This window comes from Pieris brassicae, chromosome 2 (genome assembly GCF_905147105.1).
Source record: "Pieris brassicae chromosome 2, ilPieBrab1.1, whole genome shotgun sequence".
NCBI classification, from domain to species: Eukaryota; Metazoa; Arthropoda; class Insecta; order Lepidoptera; family Pieridae; genus Pieris; species Pieris brassicae.
In genome coordinates this window covers 15,097,766-15,119,317 of record NC_059666.1, presented here as the reverse complement: position 1 = coordinate 15,119,317, position 21,552 = coordinate 15,097,766, and the positions used below count along the sequence as shown (strand labels likewise).

Sequence of the window (21,552 nt, the reverse complement as noted above, 5' to 3'; positions counted from 1 at the left end):
AAATTACCGTTGAGTTCTCTTCTGCTGAAGCTGCCAACAACTTTCTGGTTAACCCGATTCTCGCTATGTGCAAGTTTAAAACTATTATCCCTTCTTATAACATAACCAGAATGGGGTTGGTCAACGGTGTACCGGTGGACTGGTCAATGGACGAACTCGTTGATTCATTGGAGCTTCCTCCTGGATGTGGTGAGGTGTTAAAGTCAAGGCGACAACCGAAAATCAGTTACTGAGGGTGTCACCACCTGGGTGCCTATCTGTTGTCCTTACCTTCAGGGGACAAATGCTCCCTTCTAAGATTTACTCTTACCACACTTCCCTCCCTGTCCCTGTCCTGTCGAAACCTACAAACTTCCAACCATACAGTGCCTGAACTGCTGCCGTTTTGGTCATATAAAATCGGTCTGCCGATCTAAGCCCAGATGTTATAGGTGTGCTCAGCCCCATACAGGTGATACGTGCGAAGTCACCTTAGAAACATCCACATGTCTACATTGCTCAGGTAAACATTTTGCTTCTGACAAGGGCTGTCCAGAATTTACTCGACAGCAATCCATAAAAATGGTGATGTCCCAGAACAATATCTCATAAATTTAAACAGCAATTCAGTTTCCACCTGTCCGACGTTCATATGCTGAGATAACAAAAGAAATGTTTACCCCTCCTGTCTATTCTCTAAGATCTCCTCAAACAGCCCAAACTCCTACCAAAATTTCCTATCGCCAAACAATCTATCGCTCCTCTCGTCCCCAAGCTTCTCTAGCAAAGGGGTACGATAGAACTGCTCACCAGACTATTGTTGGTGAGTGCTCCTCATCTCTCCCAAATGGTTGTGCTCTCAACAATAATGTTGACACCCTTCCCTCTCAGGGCAAAATGTTAGAATTTATTTCTGAATTCCTTCTCAGTATTGTCGCGCCATGTAGCGAAATTCCCCTACCGCCCAACGTTGCCAAAAACCAATCCCAACTCTTTAAATTATTACAAAACGGACCCAATAACCCTAATTCAATGGAATAGTAAAAGCTTACGTTCAAGAAAACACGAATTGATCTCCCTCATAAACCTCCATAAACGCACAATTGTTGCCATCTCGGAGACATGGCTGAGACCTGGTTACCGATTTCGGGTACCTGGTTTCTCCTGTCTGAGGGATGACAGGAATGATGGGTATGCGGGCAGTGCTGTCTTTGTACGGCATTCCCTCCCTTTCTCCCAAATTCCTCTTCCTACCCATAGCGAACAGATTAATGCTGTTGCTGTTCGTACCTTAGATATTTCTTTTGTATCTTTGTATATTCCTCACCCTTCTCCTTCTGTTCTTCCCGAGATACAATCAATTTTATCATCCCTTCCCAGCCCTATCATAGCCATGGGTGACTTTAATACCCATCACACTATGTGGGGGTGCCACGCTAGTGATAGGTTTGCTCCACTGCTGATTGACTTACTCGACGTTGTCAATCTCTGTATCCTCAATGATGGCTCCCCAACTCGCAGGGTATACCCTAATCAGAATCCCAAATCTGCAGTGGATCTCACCCTCTGCTCCCCTAACCTGGCCTCGCAACTAACTTGGAACGCCCTTGAGTCCACCTATGGCAGTGATCATTTTCCCATACTTTATCAGTGAAACTTTTTGTGGATATATCCAATGCTTTAATTCTTATGTTTATATTTCTTTTCTGACTTCTACTTTTAGAGATGTATCTGTTTGTTTCCCAAATGAATAAATAAATAAACTACAAATCCTTACCCCTCTCTTACCACAACCCCCTTTTGAAATATAAACTCAAAAAAGCAAACTGGAAAGAGTATGCCCAATCCGTTGATTGTATGGTAGACACTGCCGGATTTGAAACGTGAAGAAAATGCCTTGTCTTGCTATGATCTATTTTTAAATTCTCTCATATCTTCGGCCGATTATCAGATCCCCATAAAGCACTCTCCTAAAAATCTGCTGCTTTCCTCTCCCTGGTGGGATGATGAATGCAGCGATTTGTTTGGTAAGAGAACGGCTGCAGAGAAATCTTACTCAGCCTGTATGTCTCAGGAGAACTTTAATAATTATCAGAGGCTTGATGCTAAAATAAAAAGAAAAGATCTAGTTGGATACAATTTTGTGAATCCCTTAGCCCTCGCTCTCCATCCACTATTGTGTGGTCAAATGTGAGGAGATTCCGTCGTTCCCTGAACCATGTTGATGCTTCTTCAAATAACCCTTCTGACTGGATTAACAACTTTGCAGACAAATTGGCTCCACCTTTCGTTCCCTACGTGGACTCATTTCTGAGTTCTATGCCAGCTCCAGCTTCCGATGAAATGGATGCTCCCTTTTCTTTCTCTGAGCTTCAAATCGCTCTTCATGGTCTCAAAGATTCGACTCCAGGGGAAGATGGCGTTCCATATTCCTTCCTGGCTAGACTAAATGACAAAGCTAAACTTTACTACCTTAAAATAATAAACACATGTTTTGAAACTGGTATTATACCGGCATCTTGGACATCTCAAATAGTCATTCCCATTCTCAAACCTGGAAAAATCCCTTCAGATTCAAATTCATATCGACCCATAGCTTTGTCATCTACTTTAGCTAAAGTAACAGAACACCTTCTTAAAAACCGACTGGAATGGTTAATGGAAAGTAGAAATATTCTCCCCTCCTCCCAATTTGGGTTTCGGAGGGGTTTGAGTACCACAGACAGCGTCAGTATACTGACAACAGACATTCGCCTAGCCTTTACAAAAGGAGAGTACCTTGTGGGTGTGTTTCTTGATATTGCTTCTGCATATGACAGTGTCCTACTTCCGGCGCTCAGGCAGAAAATGCTTAAGCTGAGTGTACCTTTGAGGATGGTTCATCTCATATGTAATCTGCTATTTTGCAGATCTATTCTGATAAAGCATCAGGATACCTCTCTTCCCCCCAGACTAGTCTGGAAAGGTCTCCCTCAAGGCTCAGTTCTCAGCCCTCTGCTCTATAGCATTTATACCCACGACCTCGAACTGTCTGTCACCAGTTTTTGTAACATCTTACAATATGCTGATGATATTGTCCTCTATCACAGCTCAGGCAGTATAGGGGAAGTAACCTGTCGTATCAATTCTGCTTTGTATTATCTAGGCCAGTGGTTGTCTGACCACGGCTTGTCCCTGTCAGCTGGCAAATCTCAGGCAGTGGTGTTTACAAGGAAGAGATACATTCCTATTCTACTCATTTCATTTGAAAATCAAGCAATCAACCTGACAGATAAAGTAAAATTTTTAGGTATTTATTTAGACAATCGGCTGAACGGAATTGCCCACTCTGAACACATAATAAAAAAATGTGAAAAAGGTATTAACGTATTAAGAGCAGTAGCGGGGGTTTGGTGGGGTGCTCACCCCTATTCTTTAAAGTTATTGTATAATGCCTTAGTACGTAGTCATATGGATTACTGTATGTTTGTTCTGGATCCCTTTAACAAATCAGCTGCTGGAAAATTAAACAAAATTCAGTATAGGTGCCTAAGAATCATTCTAGGTGCAATGAAATCCTCCCCTACTAATGCTTTGCAGGTTGAGTGTGTTGATCCTCCTCTACACATTCGCCGGCGGTATTTATGTGACCGCTTTGTTAGCAAGATGTTACAGATATCATCCCACCCTCTTTGGCATCGATTAACCCGACTATCACATGCTCCTTGCACCCGCAACTCCTCTTCCTATCTGCTCGATAGTTATCTAAAGTACACCAGCCTCCCTAACCCCATGATATCTTTTCCAACAAATCCGCTATATTCTATTCCTTATAAAGCCCTGATATACAACCCTCCCATCATCACAGACCTTGGTCTGATCAAAGGAGCCCCAGATACCAACATCAAATTACAAAGCTATATTAATCAAAATTGGTCAAATCATCTTCTTATTTACACTGACGCATCAAAGCTGTCTCCAGATGGCTGTGTTGGTACTGCCTGTTGGGTTCCTCGGTATAGAATTATCCTGAAATTTAAATGTCCTCCCGAGTCTTCAGTGTTCACAGGAGAGGCCACAGCTCTATTGGAAGCAATCCTATTTGCACACTCCCATAACATACAACAGACCGCTATTTTGACAGACTCTTTAAGTTGTTTAATGTCCATTAAAGAGAACCCATTTCGTAGCAAATCACGTTTTCCTATTATACTAAAATTCAGGGAGGCTCTGCTCTCTTGTAATAGAAAAGGATTGTCTATCATACTAGTTTGGATTCCTAGCCACTCAGGTATCCCAGGAAACGAGACTGCTGATTCATGTGCCAAAGCAGCTGTTGAGTCAGGTTCTCTAGATCATTTTAAAAATTCAGCTCAGGATCTTTGTTCTCTTGCAAAGATATATCTGGACAGAACCTGGAAGACATTTTGGAATGACTCCAAATCGGTTAAGGGTAAGTTTTATGCTTCCATCCAACCAAACATACCAAGACAACACTGGTTTTGTTATTATCGAAATGCAAATCTGCGTCTTGGACATGCTTGCACCCCTGTCCATCTAGCCAAGCTCCGGATAAGGGATCACTCTATCTGTGAGTGTGACTTGGATGAAGGCACTGTATCTCACATACTATTTAATTGTCCCAAACTAACTTATCCTCTTAATGACATTCTTCCCCCTAAAGTCCCACGTCCTTTAAGTGTTAAATGTTTGTTAATGTTTGTGTTTAGTCCATATTGTAGATTTTTATGTAAATATATAGAAAGCAATAGAATTAAAGTGTAATATATATAAATTATTCATAAATAGTAAACAGTATTTAATAATGCTTTTACTCATATTTGTGTTGTCTGTGCTGTCTCAAAACTAACAATCCAATTTCAACTTTTTTTTTTGTGTATATTCAAAATTAACTTAATTATTATTTTTACCGATCAATCTCCTTCGTGTCTTCTCCATCTACACGACACTGGCGAAGTACCTTGTGCCCAGTTGGCATAAATAAAAGCCATAAACAAGAAGAAAAAGATTGAAAGGCTGTTAAATTTAAATAAAAGTTTATTATATAAATAATGTCATTGTAGTGTTGTAACTTGTAAGTTACCAAATAACCTAATTTTCAAATAAACTCCAAAGCTAACAAAGATGTACAGATTATAATAAGTTACCTTATTTATAAATGGACTTAAAATGCATCTTTAAATTTATCAATCAATAGTATCTAGACACAATTTAAAACAAATTATTTACAATGAAATTTAGATTTTGGGGCAAATCATTTAATTCTAGGATTTCATAATTTATAATCATAAAAATTTAATGGAAGTTATTATATAAATCATCTCATTAAAAAGTAAAAGAGAATAGAACCTAATAAAATGGCGGTAGCACTTTGGCGCGCTGCGTTTGACGTATCGTCGAGTCTTTCAAAAATGTGCGCTTTTGTTATATTGAATGCCTCTTCTTTTTGTGGTTCTTCCAAAGTCGGCGTTATATCTGTTTCTTCATAAGATGGTAATGTTCTATCAACTGTAAAAATGTGTTAATGTAGAAATAAAAAAATATCAATTTATGTTTTTATGTGATACAAATAACATAAGATAAGCACTCACTATTAGCAGACCTTAGAAAGTTATGATAATAACAAATTACTTTTGGTTATAATATTACCACAGAGTTATGTCCCTGCTGAAATTTTATTTCTTAAAATAATAATTAATACGTACATCCTGGCTCAGTCGCAAAATGTAGAACTGCCGAGGGCTTACTCCAACCAAATCTAAAATATAAAACATGGCTTAGAGTTGCGGTCGTCTAAGATATTATTTTTGTAGCTGTTTAAACAGAAACAACATAAACTTGCCAGTCGAAATAATAAATGGAAAAATAAAGTTGCAAAGGGCAACTTCCCTAACAGCTAAACCCTATCAACTATTAAAGCAGTATTAAATATTGATGAATACCTGTTTCTTGAAGTAACTATCGCTTCGTAGACTGTGGACGGAGTTAAACCACGCACCATATACGAAGCACTATGAATCGGACCTAAAAAAATATAAACTAAACAACTGAAGCAAGTATGTGTTACAGTTATATATGAGACATGTACGAAATTTCTTTTTAAAATAAATATTTTGATTTAAAACTATTAACAAAAAATCCATTTTACCATCACTAGAATCGCCCGGAACAACGATTTTGCTCCACAGATTAGCGGGAGCGTTAGTTGTGAACGCATCGGGCTCTATTGTTGATAGTCGTCCGTAGTATGGCCGCAGCCATAAGTTATATTCTGAAAGTACCATCACATTAAATGTGTTAGGGAGGCTTGCTCAATTAAAAACAAAATGTTTAATTACATAAGAGTGTTACTAGCGGGGAAAAACTTGATGAATGTTGCTCAAAACAAAGAGAAATGGAAAAATATGGAGGAGGCCTTTACTATAAAAATACGAAAACTAGACCACTAAAAAAGAATTGTAACTTAAAAATTTTAAACTTCTACTAACACAACTAATACTAATATTAAGGAATGTAAACTAACCACTTGTTGTATGGATTAATTAATAAAGAGGATTACTGACCTCTAGTTTTAGGATTTACCTATATGACATACATAACATATCATACATAATATATTATAAAATTTGCGACTGAAGATTTTATAACAATATTTATTTAAATATTCATCCCTTTTTCGTGAACATGTAGGCGGATACCACGGATCTCCACATCCTACGGTCCACCACAACACTCGCTTCAAATTTCTCGCATTTCCGATCACCATACATTTGAAAATGGGATCTTTATATTTGATAAAGTCAGATTAAAGTGAGGATTAATCTGAATATGCAGAATTAGTTATTAAAACATAAATTAACTAAATAAAAATTACGTTAATTCATACAAACTTACCAATTATGGAAGAGTATGAATCGACCTCCCAGAAGAGAGTAAATGTAACAGGGGTTGGTTTGTTTAATGAAGAATCCACTTTGAACGATGCCACGTTGGGGACACCTAAAGGATTATTTTTAGATTTAATAACTTTGCCTTAATAAGTGTTAATCCGATTTTCCAAAAAATAGCATTAGTACAGTTGAACCAAGCTTCTAATAATGAGGAGGCAGCGTGTTAAATGAAGACGTTACGATAGCACATTTCGTTTGATCGTGATTGGCCAAACGGAAAGTCGGTGTTTTGCATGGTTGTCACTTTTTCCTTCACTTCACTTCTTGTGGCGTGTTTTACCGCTGTTTCCATTACCTCACCTTCCCATCCTATGTAAAGCTTTGGGTAAGCTACATTATGTTTATAGTACACTTGTCTGGTCCTTCTTCAACTGCTACAACTTTTGGTGCATCTTCGTAAGATAAACGAAAATAACGTAACGTACGGAATGACGCACCACACCCTATATAACTACCTAAATAATAATCAAAGAGAAGGACACATATTTAATAAAACAATAATGAAAACTTCAACAAAAATCTCGCTATTGGCCTTAAGGGACTTTTAGCTGGGGGGGGGGTATTTTGGCGAGCTCAGCCGGAATGGGTGTTTTCACTGTTTTCCCGTGACCAGCGTAAGGGCGTCTCCTGCGAGACTCGGACCTCGACTGGGCTGTCGCGGGCTGGTTAATCGTCTGAAGAGTAGAACGGAAGCTCACTGGAATGAGCGAAGTACGAAGTAACGGTCCAGTTCCTGGAGAAGGCGGTTTTTTACGCCAACTTATATTTAAAAGTTTAGGATTATATTTTTTTTGGATGAAATCTCGCTGTTGGCCTTAAGGGTTTTTCCAGCTCAGCCCGGGCTGCTTTGGCGAGCATATCTCGGCCTGAATTGTAGTATCACATCTAAACACTATATACATATTTCTAGGACCTCGTTGTACACATCCACAACGCCATCTGTTGTTGAATAAATGATTAATTTAGATAAAGTTTTTTCGTTACGATCAATTCTTTTGTTGTGAAGCAAGCTTCATTCCGCAGCTCATTTGCAGATTTTTACTTTTTAATATTTGCCTTACCTTAGTATATTTTAGATCTAGTCATTATATTTGAGGTTATTATTACGTTAAAATATTCCTCACCCGTGAGCTTGAAAGATACATCGGCCATGCCTAGTTTGTTTTCCGCGCGGAACGTGAAGTTTCCGAGATCCGACTTACGCACAGTTCGGAAAATCAGCTGATGTAAATTGTCTTGTACCATCATAACCACTCTGAAAGAAGTCAAAGTAATGGTGTTATTATATCGTACAATTTGCATAACGAAACGTAAATGCTAAGATTTCGAGACGAATCTTGGCGCTAAGTAAGACTCCCGTATGTCAAAAACGCATTTAAATACCTACTCAAACACTTAATACTGACAAATTATTAAACTACATATTGCATAAATTAGATCTAATTTTAAACAATCAAGTAAATAGTAAAAGTATCAAACAGTTTACGATACATTATAGAAAAGCTTAGGGCTGTGTATATCTATATGTATAAATAAAATAAGCTTTGAAATGTATAATTATTAACAATGAAATGATGGCTGAAAACGCTCGAAATATATAATCAATTCGCGTTAACATCCGTTCAAAATAGAATCAGCATCTAAACCTTTTTAGGTCTGGGCCTCAGATTTCTGTATCATGATCATTTGTCAATCTAATAGGCAAGCAGGACCAACCTCTTGTGCCTGACACACGCCGTCCACATGCTGGGTCTAAGGCGAGTCTATTTTTTCACGAGGTTTTCCTTCGCCGTTAAAGCGAATATTAAATGCGCACATAGCAAGAAAGTCCACTGGTGCACAGCCGGGGATCGAATCTACGACCTCAGGGATGAGAGTCGCACGCAGAAGCCACTAGGCCAATAACTATTATTATTAATAAAATTTATAATACCTGTCATCCAATTTAACAGTCCTTCCATCTCTGAACCAGGCGGTTTTAGCTGGCGGAACAGCGAATTCCAGTTTCGCCGTCAAAACCGCCCGAAGACCAACTGCTGTGTGGACGAAGCTGCGATCCGTTGTCACTACTGGTGCGTCTGTGATACAATTTATATTAAAAACCCGCTTTAATAACGTAGGCAGGTTCGGCTATGTTAGAGATTGCCTTACGAAATAATATATATAACTATTTGTGTTTATATACTAATATTCTACGCCTGTAAAGTTTTTTTAGATACCCGGTATTCTCTGTCACTACTGGTTCAAATTGTGTTAAATATTGCGTTGAAATAAATATTGTACAACTTAAGAATGAAAAATTTAAGAGGAAAGATTATTCCTTTTGAGAACTCCCGTTGTGTGATTTTTATAAGTCTCTGCAGAAAGACAACACTTAACATTACGATCTGGCCTAACTTAAGACAAATAAGTATTGTAAAACTAACCTGCCTTTACAAAAGGAAAAGAAACATAAGAAAGTATCCAATAACAATACTTACAGTCTCTATTAAAGGGAAGACACTGTGTTTTTATTATTATTATATACATAAACACACTAGCAGCTTAATAAGCTGATGCGCGCGCATTTGGAGATTTGGAGAAACTATCCAACCTATTTTTAAAAGAGTTCAAAGAGGGTGCACTAATTACACTTTCCGGAAGCCTATTCCAGTCGGCCACTACTCGGTTTGGGAGAAAGTTCTTTAGGAAATTTGTGTTATATTGAGTCAAGACCACTCAAAGAACTTTTAGTTTTAAATAACTACCCCTCAAATGTGTATTTTCAATTAAAATAAAGAGCTTCTCAATTTTTGGAACATTATATCCATTGAGGATTTTATAGGTTTCAACGAGATTTCCTCTTAATAGCCTACTTCCTAAATCAGTAAGGTCTTGTGTACTATTTTTTAACTTACACTTACACTTTGTTACACTAACGCACCCGTTGCATAAGCAAATTCTTTGTCATACAACATCGTCCACTTACCATGAATAACAACTCGTATTGCTGCTTTTATTGGATCACCGACTCCGTTGTTCGCCGTACACTCATACACGCCAGCTAGTAAACGGTGTTCAGCACGGAATCGAATCCGCGACCTGTGTTCTAGCAGGGCCATCGGTTCACCCTGCAATATTTTACCAAATCAACAACAATGCTTAAAGTCGCGTAAATCGCGGCAAACACGTTTCTGTGACAGTTTATTGATCGTTGTATCCCCCCAATTTCCTCGCTTTGAAAATTCTTTATAGAATTTAGAGCAGTGCGACTGTCATCCATGAGGTCATAGGTACGTTCCCCGGCTGTACACCAATGGGCCTTTTTTGTACGTTCGCTTGAAGGAAATCATTGTGAGGAAAACTTACGTTAGAACCAAAACGTCGCCAAAACAGGAGGTAGTATCACATCTTAAAACTATATACATATTTCTAAGACCTAGTTTTACACATCCACAACGCCATCTGTTGTTTAATAAATGATGAATTTAGATAAAGTTTTTTCGTTACGGTCAATTCTTTTGTTGTGAAGCAAGCTTCATTCCGCAGCTCATTTGCAGATTTTTACTTTTTAATATTTGCCTTACCTTAGTAAACTTTAGATCTAATCATTATATTTGAGATTATTAATACGTTAAAGTATTCCTCACCCGTGAGCTTGAAAGATACATCGGCCATGCCTAGTTTGTTTTCCGCGCGGAACGTGAAGTTTCCGACATCACCTACTTGCCTATTACTTTGACAAATAGTCATAAAACGGATACAAAAATTTATTTAATATATTTTATATAGTATACTATGCATAATTCTCTCGGACTGAGCATGTTAATGATCCATCTATATACGTCTTTAAATATATAACTTAACACCTATGAGACGTAACTCCTGGTACTTACATTTTTACTCCAGTCAACAATAGGTTGGGGAGTACCAGTGGTTTCGCATCCAATGTCGACATAATCACCCTTACGGACCTCTACGAAACCTTCCTCTGGGATAGTCTTGATTGTTGGTGAGTCTAACAAATATATATTTATGTTAAATCTGGGTATAAAACTTGACAAGACTTCACGTTGGGAAGAATGTATAGATCAAAATTTCTGAATTATTTTTCTCCTTTATTTGTTTCATCTGCATCTCATTCTCGCCGCTTCATAGCTGACATTATTGATTAAAAATAAATAAACATTGGTCCCTGTTTCTGTGTTCTACTGGCAGCCTTTTCCATTGTATCGCGATGTTCTTTGGGCGATGAAAGCACCAGTTCCAGCAGTATTAACATTTATGAAACAAAAGTTAAGACATCGGGAGACGACGTTAGATTGTAAACTTTAAGTAACGATAGCAAGCAACTTCTTTGTGATTAGAGTAATAAGATATTGTAATAAATAAAAAGAATAAAATATTACTAAATAAATAAAACGGCAAATTGTTAATGAAACCTTCTTCAATTGACAATTTTAAAATGCACATGACAAATTTATGCATCCGCGTAATTATTTATCTCCATAAGAATTGCTAAAAAACATGATACTTACATTGTACTTCAATTGTGTGAGTCTGTCTAATAGGGCCCCAGGGTTCTTGTCTTATCACCTGTAAATACACGTAAAGTGAGCAACCTCAATGTTCTCCAAATTCTCCACCAAGGCGGTGGCCAAGGTCGTCTGCCAAGGACTAGAACCAGTCTGTTGCACAGATCCCCGTTAATAAAGACGTTGCGTTTACTTTATCTATCTTTATATGTTCGAATAGTAAGTTCAAAATAGCAATGTTGTGTGGCTTATATATTTTATATTATACATTTTTATCAAATTTTGAAGTAAAACTTTTTTATCGGGCTTGGAATAAAATTACCGTCATTTTTCCGTTACTCGCCATCTTTTTCTTGTCCCTACCACGGTTGATTCGAAGAGATTCGAAGCCATTAGTAACAAAAATATATAATAACGATAACAATGATAGTAATAATTCTATTACAATTAATGAAATTCTGTAATAATTTTAGTAATTAATAATGTAAAATGAAATAATTGTATTATTTGTATTCATGTCTATGATAATAAAAGTCTTTTCTTAAACTTTATCTAATTTAACTTTTTTACATTACCACATTGGTTTACTGTAAGTATTGTGTGAATAAATAAATATTTATTTATTACAGATAACAAAGTAGTATTTGACGATTAATATGATTAACCGTTTATTAAATTATACAACATTTTGCTTATGTTATTGTAGTTTTTTGTCTCATAGGTGACACTTAACTCCGCAGTCGATACCTTTAAACCCGCGCAGATGCATTACGTCTATATGCGAATTCTTGCCATGATTTTGACCAGAGAAAACAGGTTGCTATGTATCAAAAGTAAATGACTAAGTTTATTTTTATATAAATAATTATGTTTTATCATTACCGAGACTTTAGTGCTCTTAAGGATTAATTACACAAAGCTTTATTGAACTTCCTCTTTAGAAACATAATTGCTACCGAAGCTAATGAAGTATTTACGAACGTATTAAAATGAGATCTTGCCAGACGCAATTATGATGGGCTACATTGGAATATAATATAATCCTAGCTAATACAACTTGTACCACTATGAGACTATACGATTTACGTTATCCCATATAAAAAGTAATTTCTACAGTCAGTGCAGTATATCTTGAAACTTATATCATTGTACCGTATTTAAAATGTAAAATATTTGTGTGTATTAATTTAGGCATTATTTTTGTTGAATTTGCGTATGTTCTTAAACAATGAAGATTATAACTGTTGCTTCAACAATATATTATTAAGGGCGTAATTTTAGATCGTGCACGTTCCAAATATAGCCTCTATACTACACAAAACAGTGTGCGTGTACTAGTGTACAAACGTAAGAAGTGAAACTTCTTTATGACCTTATTTTTCGAAAAATGATCTACTATATGCAACGTTACAGAAATTGGTTAAATAAAGTTAAATTAGATAAAGTTTAACAAAAGGCTTTTATTATCATAGAGATGATTACAAAAAAGTACTCTTCGACTCAACCGTGGTGGAAAGAAGAAAAAGATGCGCGTAACGAAAAAATGTGACGCGTAACCGAAAAATGTGACGGTAATTTTTTTCCAACTCCGATAAAGAAGTTTCACTTCATAAAATTAGAAATTCGAGTGCATACACACATCCCGACAAAACCATAAAGTAAAATTGAATAAGTTTATTTTTCTATTTCTTCTTTGGTGCTTTAAACTGATTTAAATCATATTGGATCAGCTACGTTCTTGTTTTGAGCGCTTTCAAAATAAACTGGAATTTCATTAACAGTCCACATTTTATTGATTTGAAACTAGAGTCTGAAATTTGGTAAGATAACTATACTTAACGTGTATTTATTAAGTTCACACCATACACACCGCACACAAGTACCGCTTTTATCACAAAACGGAGGCTCCTGTACTCTATAAACGTAATATATCTTACTTTAATAATATGGCTTACAAATAACAGCTATACATATAACAAATAACACGAAGTGAACATCCACAAAAGAGTTAACAAATTGTTTAATTGTATAATTGGCTACCGGATCCCAAGCAACCAATTATAGTGATGGGCACTTACCGATGTTTACTTTCGATAAAATGTTACGTTTTAACGTGTATTGTATTATTTATTTTTTATATAATCGGCAGTAAATGAGCAGTGTTAGCCTAGTGAATTTAGTGCAACTCTCATCCCTCGTAGGTTCGATTCCCGGCTGAGGATCAGTTGAGTTTCTTTCAATGTGCAAATTTAATATTTACTCGAACGGTGAAGGAAAACACGTGGCGCTATTTTTTTAATGCCTGCAGGGAAAAGATCGACAACGCTACTTATGTCTTAGACAGGAAAGAATACGTTATAGTTATGTTTAGTGGCGGTTGTTGGAAGAATGTTCAAATAAATGAAAGTTTCAGCTGTCTTTAATCGTTTAAAACAAAAGCTTAACATAAAATTAGGGGTAGTGGGATTGCGACGCTGGACTAACAAACGCTGTAACATGACTTATTTATGAATTCTTAAAACAAAGTGACTCTCGTTTCCGAAAATGTGATATTATAATTTATGAATTATTATAATATAACATTTTTTTGTACCATTCGGTGTCGAGACCCTTGGTCCGTGTGGTCCTAGAGCTATAAGACTTAATAAGGAAATAGCAAAAAGGTTAGTCGACACAGGAGACCGAAGAACTGGCAGCTGCCTCGGACAAAGAATTAGTCTAGCTATTCAAATTGGGAACGCTGCCAGTATCTTTGGAACCTTGCCTAAAAAGGAGTCCCCTTTTAATAATATATTTTAGTTCTTATATTTTATGGTTAGTTATTGGTTTTTGTTTAACATATTCCTATCTGAGACTTAATTTTTTATATATTATTTATGAATGTATCAAAAACTAATGAGCTCATTGATTACTAGCAAAACTAAGATTTTACAATTTATTGGTGTGCGTTAAATTGTATATTAACTTTAAATATGTTAGGTTAGACTAATTTAGTTTTAATTAAGTTTTGGAACAGGTGGAAACAGATAGTTCGCTCCAGATGCTTCGTTGCTGATCACGAAGCTCCGACATGAGCTGTCGATTAAAGAGGCAGAACTTTTGCATCGAGGAGATTAGGATGCCAGTGAAAACCCCTCCATTACTATCATCAGTACGGGAGTAAACCTCATCTATCAACAAATTGGAAACTGTTCACTAGTTCTGGAATATGTGTTATATATATGTATGTAACTTATAGTATTATGAATTGACTTATTTTATCGATACTTTCTCTACGGCTCTATTCACAAATTACTTAGTTAAGATCGAAGGGCGGTGCCCGTACAAATTAATTGTTCCTAAGATAGTGCCGCGTTTCGCAACTCTAATTGTAACGTTTGTTTACAAAAAAGCTTTTGACATGATTCTTAGAATCGTACTTTAGAAAAAAGTTAGGGGCAATTTTTAATTTTAACGGAGAAGTATAAGGCCAACGATACAAAATCTCAGTGTAAAAGCAATTGTAAAGTCAAATTACTGAACTTATTCATTGAATATTTATATAGAGTGCAGTTATTGCAAATCATTAAAGGATATACTTAGTTTTAATTTATCACACACCAAGCAAGACGTCAGCAGATCAAGTGACGTAAGTGGAAATGGATAGGCCACTCTGAAGAGATTCCAATTCCCAAAGCAGGCGCTTGATTGGAACTCACAAGGGAAGCGGAAGCCTGCCCAAGCAAACCTGGCGTCGCACAGTTGCAGATGAGGCAAAGAAAGCCAGAAAGACGTTGGTATTTTTTTAAGACGGTTAACTTAAATTAGCCTTAATAACGCATAATAGACTTTTATGAATAGTTAACAAATAAATAAAGATCGCTACCTCACAAGTGTAATCAGCGGTATCCTTCTCATTGAGTTGCTCAATCTGCAGACTGAAGTTGGAGTACATCCTCGTCCTTGGCGGCATCAGGTGATGAGGCACCTCACTATCGCCCAGAAGTTCCTTGTTTTTATACCAGCGAACGCGTAGTTTCGCTTCTGGAAATAAATAAATTTGAAAAGATTTATTTGGTTTGATTTGATTTATGGGAGCGTTCTTGTGATGCATTCGTGTAAGGACTCTCCCATAAATACTTTAGTAGTAAGTATGTGTATATATGTAGAGCACAGAAAATAGTTTTTAGACTGAATTAAAATCAAACCAGTCAAAGATTTTGACTTGGTCCACTCTCCGAAAAATGCTGTCAAATTAATATTCTTTTTCAGTAACTGTGTGAATACTTTATACAGCATATTTCGTTCTAAATTCTGATTCCAAGGAGTCTAAGATCGTTTCACTTGTTATCAGTTTTTAAACTTAGAAAGTTCATGTTTTTAAATTTTTTTACTTGCCCGTACTGCAGAAAGCGCTATAAACTCGTCTGTAATTTTACTTTCTTACTTCCAGGTAATTAATATACAATTAAAAATATGTGAATTACTTTGACTTGTGATCATACATTAATTTAGAAATTCAAAGGATACTGTTCTATATAAATAAAGAACGATTTCATAGATTTTAGCTTTTTGTCAATAGTAAGTTACACTAGACATATTTATAATAAAGTACGGCTTTCGAGTTTTATGTTTGTTTTTGTCTTGTTTAAATTGGACGTCGTTAGGTCTCAATTGCGTCATCATTTTTAATGACGCCACAGAAAATTATGTTTATACTGTTCGAGACTGGTAATTTGGTTTGTATAATACTGGTAATCACGACCTAATCCAAGAAAGAAAGTTTTCCTTTGAGATCAAAATCACTTTATAAAAAAAGGGAAAAGAGAAAACGGACTTGAGATAAAAGTTATTGTCCAAAATTAAAAGCGTTCTGTACGTTTTTATGAGTTTGAGTTTAGAGATTAATAATGCTACCTGGACAACGTGGAATTCATTCGATACATTGTACATCAGCATGTTACCATATAATCCAGAAAAAGAATAATCTTTTTCTTTATTTTACTTAGACTTATCTACCAAATTCCGAAAACTACAAATTGCGCCAAAAACAGCTAACATCGCGCATGCGCTAAGTTTTGTCATTACCACAGCGCCGTGTTGTGCGTCTTATTATTTCAACTAGTCTGTGGTCGATCGATAAAATTTGTCGAAATCATGTCTTACTTGTATTCTTATTTTAATTAATTATAGAGAGGGATTACCAGGTTATGAATTTGAGAATATACTTCGCATGTTTGGAATTAAGCTATTATTATGTTAAGTAAAGTATTATGATTTACATTAACTTAAATAAATATTTGCACTGAACTTTCATTATTTTGTAAAGAACGTTTAACTACAAACTTTTATACGATAAACATCCCAATAGAACATCCAAATGAATACTAGAGAGTTTATTCAAAAGCGATTGTCATTATGGTTACAGCATTGTCTAGACAGCGTCTATAAAGACGAAACAAACTTCTATTATTAAATTGAACGTGTTAATATAGGAAGAAGTTGATATATTAGATTGAGCGGGTCCCTTCACAATTGGTATACAAAGATCAAATCTACAAGCTTCCTGTGCAGCAACTTTGTACAATTTGTGGATGTATGAAACACTGTGTATAGCTGAAAATGGATGTTTTATTTACCTTTTCTACATTACGTTAGTCATCCAATCTGTCAGTATAAAGGTATGTTAGGTATGCTAACCATCTTTGATTGTTGGTAAATTATTGGTAATTAAATAAAATTATATAAACTAAATCAACTTTAAAACCAATTTTCTATATAATACGTTTTGCGAGATAAAAGTGATGGAACATTTGAAACTTTATTAGTTACGAAGAGTACTTTGTAACTTTGGTAAAATTGTAATAGTGTTTTTACTTAAAATCTCTAGTCTGTTATATTGTTAGAAATAATAATGAGTCTATGTAATATGTATTAGTATTATAGCCCGTTTGTGGGCCTAGCTTCTGCTTGTGAACACAACACCAAACCAATAATTGTATAGGGTAAAGATACCTTCTCCATACTTCTTATTTAGTGTAAACATTTTGATCGGATACTTTAATGAATTATTACCGGTACGTGTTGGACACAAAAATGTACCGCTTTTATGTAGCTGCCTTTTGTTTGCTTAGCGTAACTGATTGTTGACGGATTATGCATTTTATTTGACTTTATTGTTTGTTTTATAGAGCAGATTTTAGCATAAATTGGTCGGTATAAATTGATGTTTGACAAAATACCTATTATTTGTAAATCAATTAATTTGATACTACAATTGCACGAATACCACTGTTTTATCAAATTAATTAAATTTTTCAACCTTTCTATTATATAAGTACTATTATACTTATATATAAACAGATATAAATCACAAAATATATTGCTAACCGCAATACTCGACCAATTCGAGTATTTTTTTTATATTGATTCCATAATATCGCTTATGTAAAGAAAGTACTGAGTTTTAACATAAACTTTCTCCATACCTATAATATGTGAATGATGATGAAAATCAATGTCCAGTTTTATGGTGATATACGAAAAAGAAGCTTTCCTCAAAGTTTGCTGCAAAGGTTAATGCTATAAAAATACCTTAATTGTATCAAGTTTAATAATATTTTTGTACACTAATCGATTATTGAAACATAAACATAACAATCAAATATACATTATTTACAATTTTTATAACCTACATAGTAATAATAAATTATAAAAATAATTAATAAAAAGTTTGGTCTCTGTTGCAGTCTCTTTTAACGCTGGCAGGATTTCCTCGCTGTATTGCGATACTTATTCGTTGATCGAGGAAACCACCAGCTCTGGGGTCACCGATACTATCTAGTCTATCTACCAGGCGCAAATCTTTAATTAGCGCCTGTGCACTTGAACCCCATGGCCCAAGAGTCTCTACTCCAAAGGAATTCAAATGTATGTTGAGGAAAGACTTGAATATTTGAGCCGTTTATTATAATATTTTTTGGTTCAATTTGGCCATACATAAATAAATAAAGTGTCTCTCGAGTCATACTCATAGAGAGTCATAATTTTCAAAAGCTTCAAAACTTTTTTTCTTCCAAACATGGAAGATACTAATGTCTTGCGATAATCAAATCATGTTCAGACGTTTACTCTATACTTAACGTAGATTATATAAAAATTTACATAATTTCAATTTGTTTTTATAGTCTATGGTAGATCCGTGCCATGATATAGTCACTGTAATTTAATGTAAACATTGATTACCTACACTACGGACCTCAAAATTAAAATAAACGTATGTAAATAATATTTTTTATGCTGTCTTTAGAAAGCATCTAAGGTTTCTTTGGGCACGAATCTAGACGAAATTGTGGGCCTGTTATTTAGTTTTTATGTATTTCCTAGTAAAAGTACAATTCTCCCACCACACACATTGTCCAGCATTATATTGGTTTGTTGGGTATATTTAAAGGTACCGTACCGTAGCTGAGTTTTAAACCAGTATAAAAGAAGGCCCGTCACCAAACTGATAATCCAAGCACTTGTCATATTTGTTATTGACAGAATGGCTCCTTATCATGGATATATCTAGGTCTCGACCAAATCCAGGCCAGGTAAAAGCCCGTGGGATTGTGGTGTCCATAGGGGAACTTTCTAAATAACCTTCGAAAGGCGAAAGTCACGTTCAAGGCGGATCAAGGGCATGGACATATTTGAGTCACTCGTAAGGTGGAATACACATTCAATTAAACTTTTTTTTTTAAATACCTATTCATTACGAAACAATCTCCGACCACAACTGAAGAAACTGAAATTCGTGTGTAAACCCGCTAAGGAAGTTTTAATTAAATTATGAATCTTAAATATATTAATTATATTACACATAATAAGATAGTTTTATAGATGTCTGGGCAAAATCGTGTTGGTAGAAAGAAAAATTTGGCTTTGTAACGTAGTGGACCGGTATTGCGACTGCTTAAGAGTTGCTGCATCAGGCACAGGACACTCTTCACAAGACTGACGGCCAACCTCCAGTAATGCATTGTCAGCAAATGGATCTCTAAACACTTTTGGTACATAATCACTTACCCGAGTCGTCAATGTAACACGGCAGCAAGACTGTATCATTTTCGTATGTTTTCACAACAACCGGAACACTCTTGAAAACTTTCTCACATCCCACAAATGTTATAAATAACATAATAATGTTCCCAGTCATATGCATTTTAAAAAGCAAATCAACGAATTCACTATATTATATTTTATTTTTAATGTATTATTTATATACGACTGCCGTTTCCGTCGATTTTTAACAGCCAAGCTATAAGTTTTTGCTAGATGTCATAAATGATTTTAATTGTTTTTTAAATTGACATTTCAATGATGCGCGCGCGCAGTTGAGGGAACAAAATACGTATGCTCCCGAGCATTTATTGGCGCTGACATAAAGCTTTTGATACACATGGATATTATTTATATTTTTATAAAATAATTATTAATAGTTATTATGAAAATAATGTACATGACGATAAATTCTAACAATCTATAATGTGATATGTAACACTCACTTACAAAAAAATAAATCAATGGCGCTAAAACCTCTTTAGGTCTGGGCCTCAGATTTCTGAATCTGTTTATGATAATATTTAAATCTAATATGCAAGTAGGTGATCAGCCTCCAGTGCCTGTGCACACACTGTCGACTTTTTGGTTCTACGACATGTCGGTTTCCTCACGATGTTTTTCTTCACCGGCGAGCGAATGTTAAATGCGCACATAGAATGATTATTGGTGCATTGGCGCACAGCCGGGGATCGAACCTACAATCTGAGGGATGACAGTTAAATTAGAACCTTTAAAAAAAGTAATGTTGTGAGGTTTATAAGAGAATGTTGTATTTTATACATCTAACTCGTATCTGTTTTGATGAATTAATGTGTGGTTTTCAGTCGTAAGACATGGACACACTGTACTCGTTGCACCCGCAACTTATTAATCCCGTCAATTAATTGCTTCACCTTTCAGAAGCCGGTGTTAGATTAGTCACAGACTGGAGACGTTCTTGTTTTTAAGTTTGTATCCTTTAGTATAACTTAAGTGTTTTTATAAGAAATAACGTCATGTTTACTGTTTAGTTTAACATTGAAAATTAAATGTATGAGATAAAATATTTCTCAGTTTAGGTTTAAAAATAAACCTAAATTAAAATAATTATTTTATTGAAAATTATTTAGTGATTTTACAATTTTTATATTATATATAATAAAATATTATGTATCCTCTGTAATGCGTAAACCTATTTTTCACTTCATTAGCTTCCAACGAATGTCATTAATAAAATTAACATATCTTAAATGTGTTGATTAGATTTCAAATCTAATACCTGCGGGCGGTATATATTGGTGTTTTATTGAGAAATATTTATTATTTCCTGTATCGATATTTTTTTCTCTAAAACTCTATTCTTAATTACTATGGGTAAATTTTTAGAGAAAGTGTCTATCTTAGTGACATAAAAACGCACCATATAAGTATATTTATTAGCATCAGCTGTCCAATTGGGAATCACCACAAAATCAAATTAAAAATAGAATGTCGATTTTGATAATGTACCTTAACTTTCGGTTATGCAAACGTATATTAAGTAGTACTTGCAAACATTCTATTATTTCTGGACATTCATAATTTTAGGACATTTATTTCTTTAATACACATCTAATTACAGTTTATAGATTTATTCTGTGACAAGCTAAAGAGACAGGCTTAGAATGTTTACGTTTCAATAGAGATTTTACCTATTGATTAAAGGATTATAAAGTACCTTGTTACTAAACTAAATGAAATTATTTATAAATATATATACCTACTCTTTTTTTTGTTAGCTATTTTACCTAACCTTTACATAATATATAATCTTTCAAATCTTTTATGATTCAAATATGTAACGACTCGTCAATACATACCATTGTGCAACGGTACTAACAAAATTGACCAATTCATCACAATGGTAGATTGACAGACATTCAAAGTTGATTGACCGTCTAATCTGGATATTTATTCATATAATAGATTATTATTATATTTTAGATATATTAATAGTCTTAGACAGACTTACTACATAATATATAGAAATGGAATATAGTTAATTT

At 35.0% G+C, this 21,552-nt stretch overlaps 1 protein-coding gene across 2 annotated transcripts; it reads right to left on the bottom strand.

Annotated features, from left to right (window-relative positions):
• Nucleotides 1-5,049: 5,049 nt before the first annotated feature.
• Nucleotides 5,050-19,804, bottom strand: LOC123720125 (neurotrimin-like). Of its 2 annotated transcripts, none has more exons than XM_045676621.1 (12): nt 19,493-19,804; nt 15,309-15,466; nt 11,447-11,504; nt 10,805-10,926; nt 9,898-10,039; nt 8,863-9,007; nt 8,054-8,184; nt 6,874-6,978; nt 6,128-6,250; nt 5,922-6,003; nt 5,685-5,737; nt 5,050-5,487 (listed from the first exon to the last, which is right to left on the bottom strand). In XM_045676621.1, exons 1-12 carry the CDS (start codon nt 19,626-19,628, stop codon nt 5,297-5,299), a joined length of 1,446 nt encoding a protein of 481 aa, XP_045532577.1. In that variant the 5' UTR covers nt 19,629-19,804; the 3' UTR covers nt 5,050-5,296. The 2 variants fall into 2 exon arrangements, with proteins under 2 accessions (XP_045532577.1, XP_045532578.1); XM_045676622.1 differs by having other exon boundaries at nt 15,309-15,463.
• Between the last annotated feature and the right edge of the window lie 1,748 nt (nt 19,805-21,552).

Bases quoted from the DNA above. Each gene is read 5' to 3' on its own strand.
- LOC123720125 (XM_045676621.1), bottom strand. From the start codon at position 19,628: ATGCATATGACTGGGAACATTATTATGTTATTTATAACATTTGTGGGA. The intron at 6,004-6,127 runs GTAAAATGGATT...ATATTTTTTTAG, and splicing joins TCCGGGCGATTCTAGTGATG to GTCCGATTCATAGTGCTTCG. The intron at 5,488-5,684 runs GTACGTATTAAT...ACATTTTTACAG, and splicing joins TTTTGCGACTGAGCCAGGAT to TTGATAGAACATTACCATCT.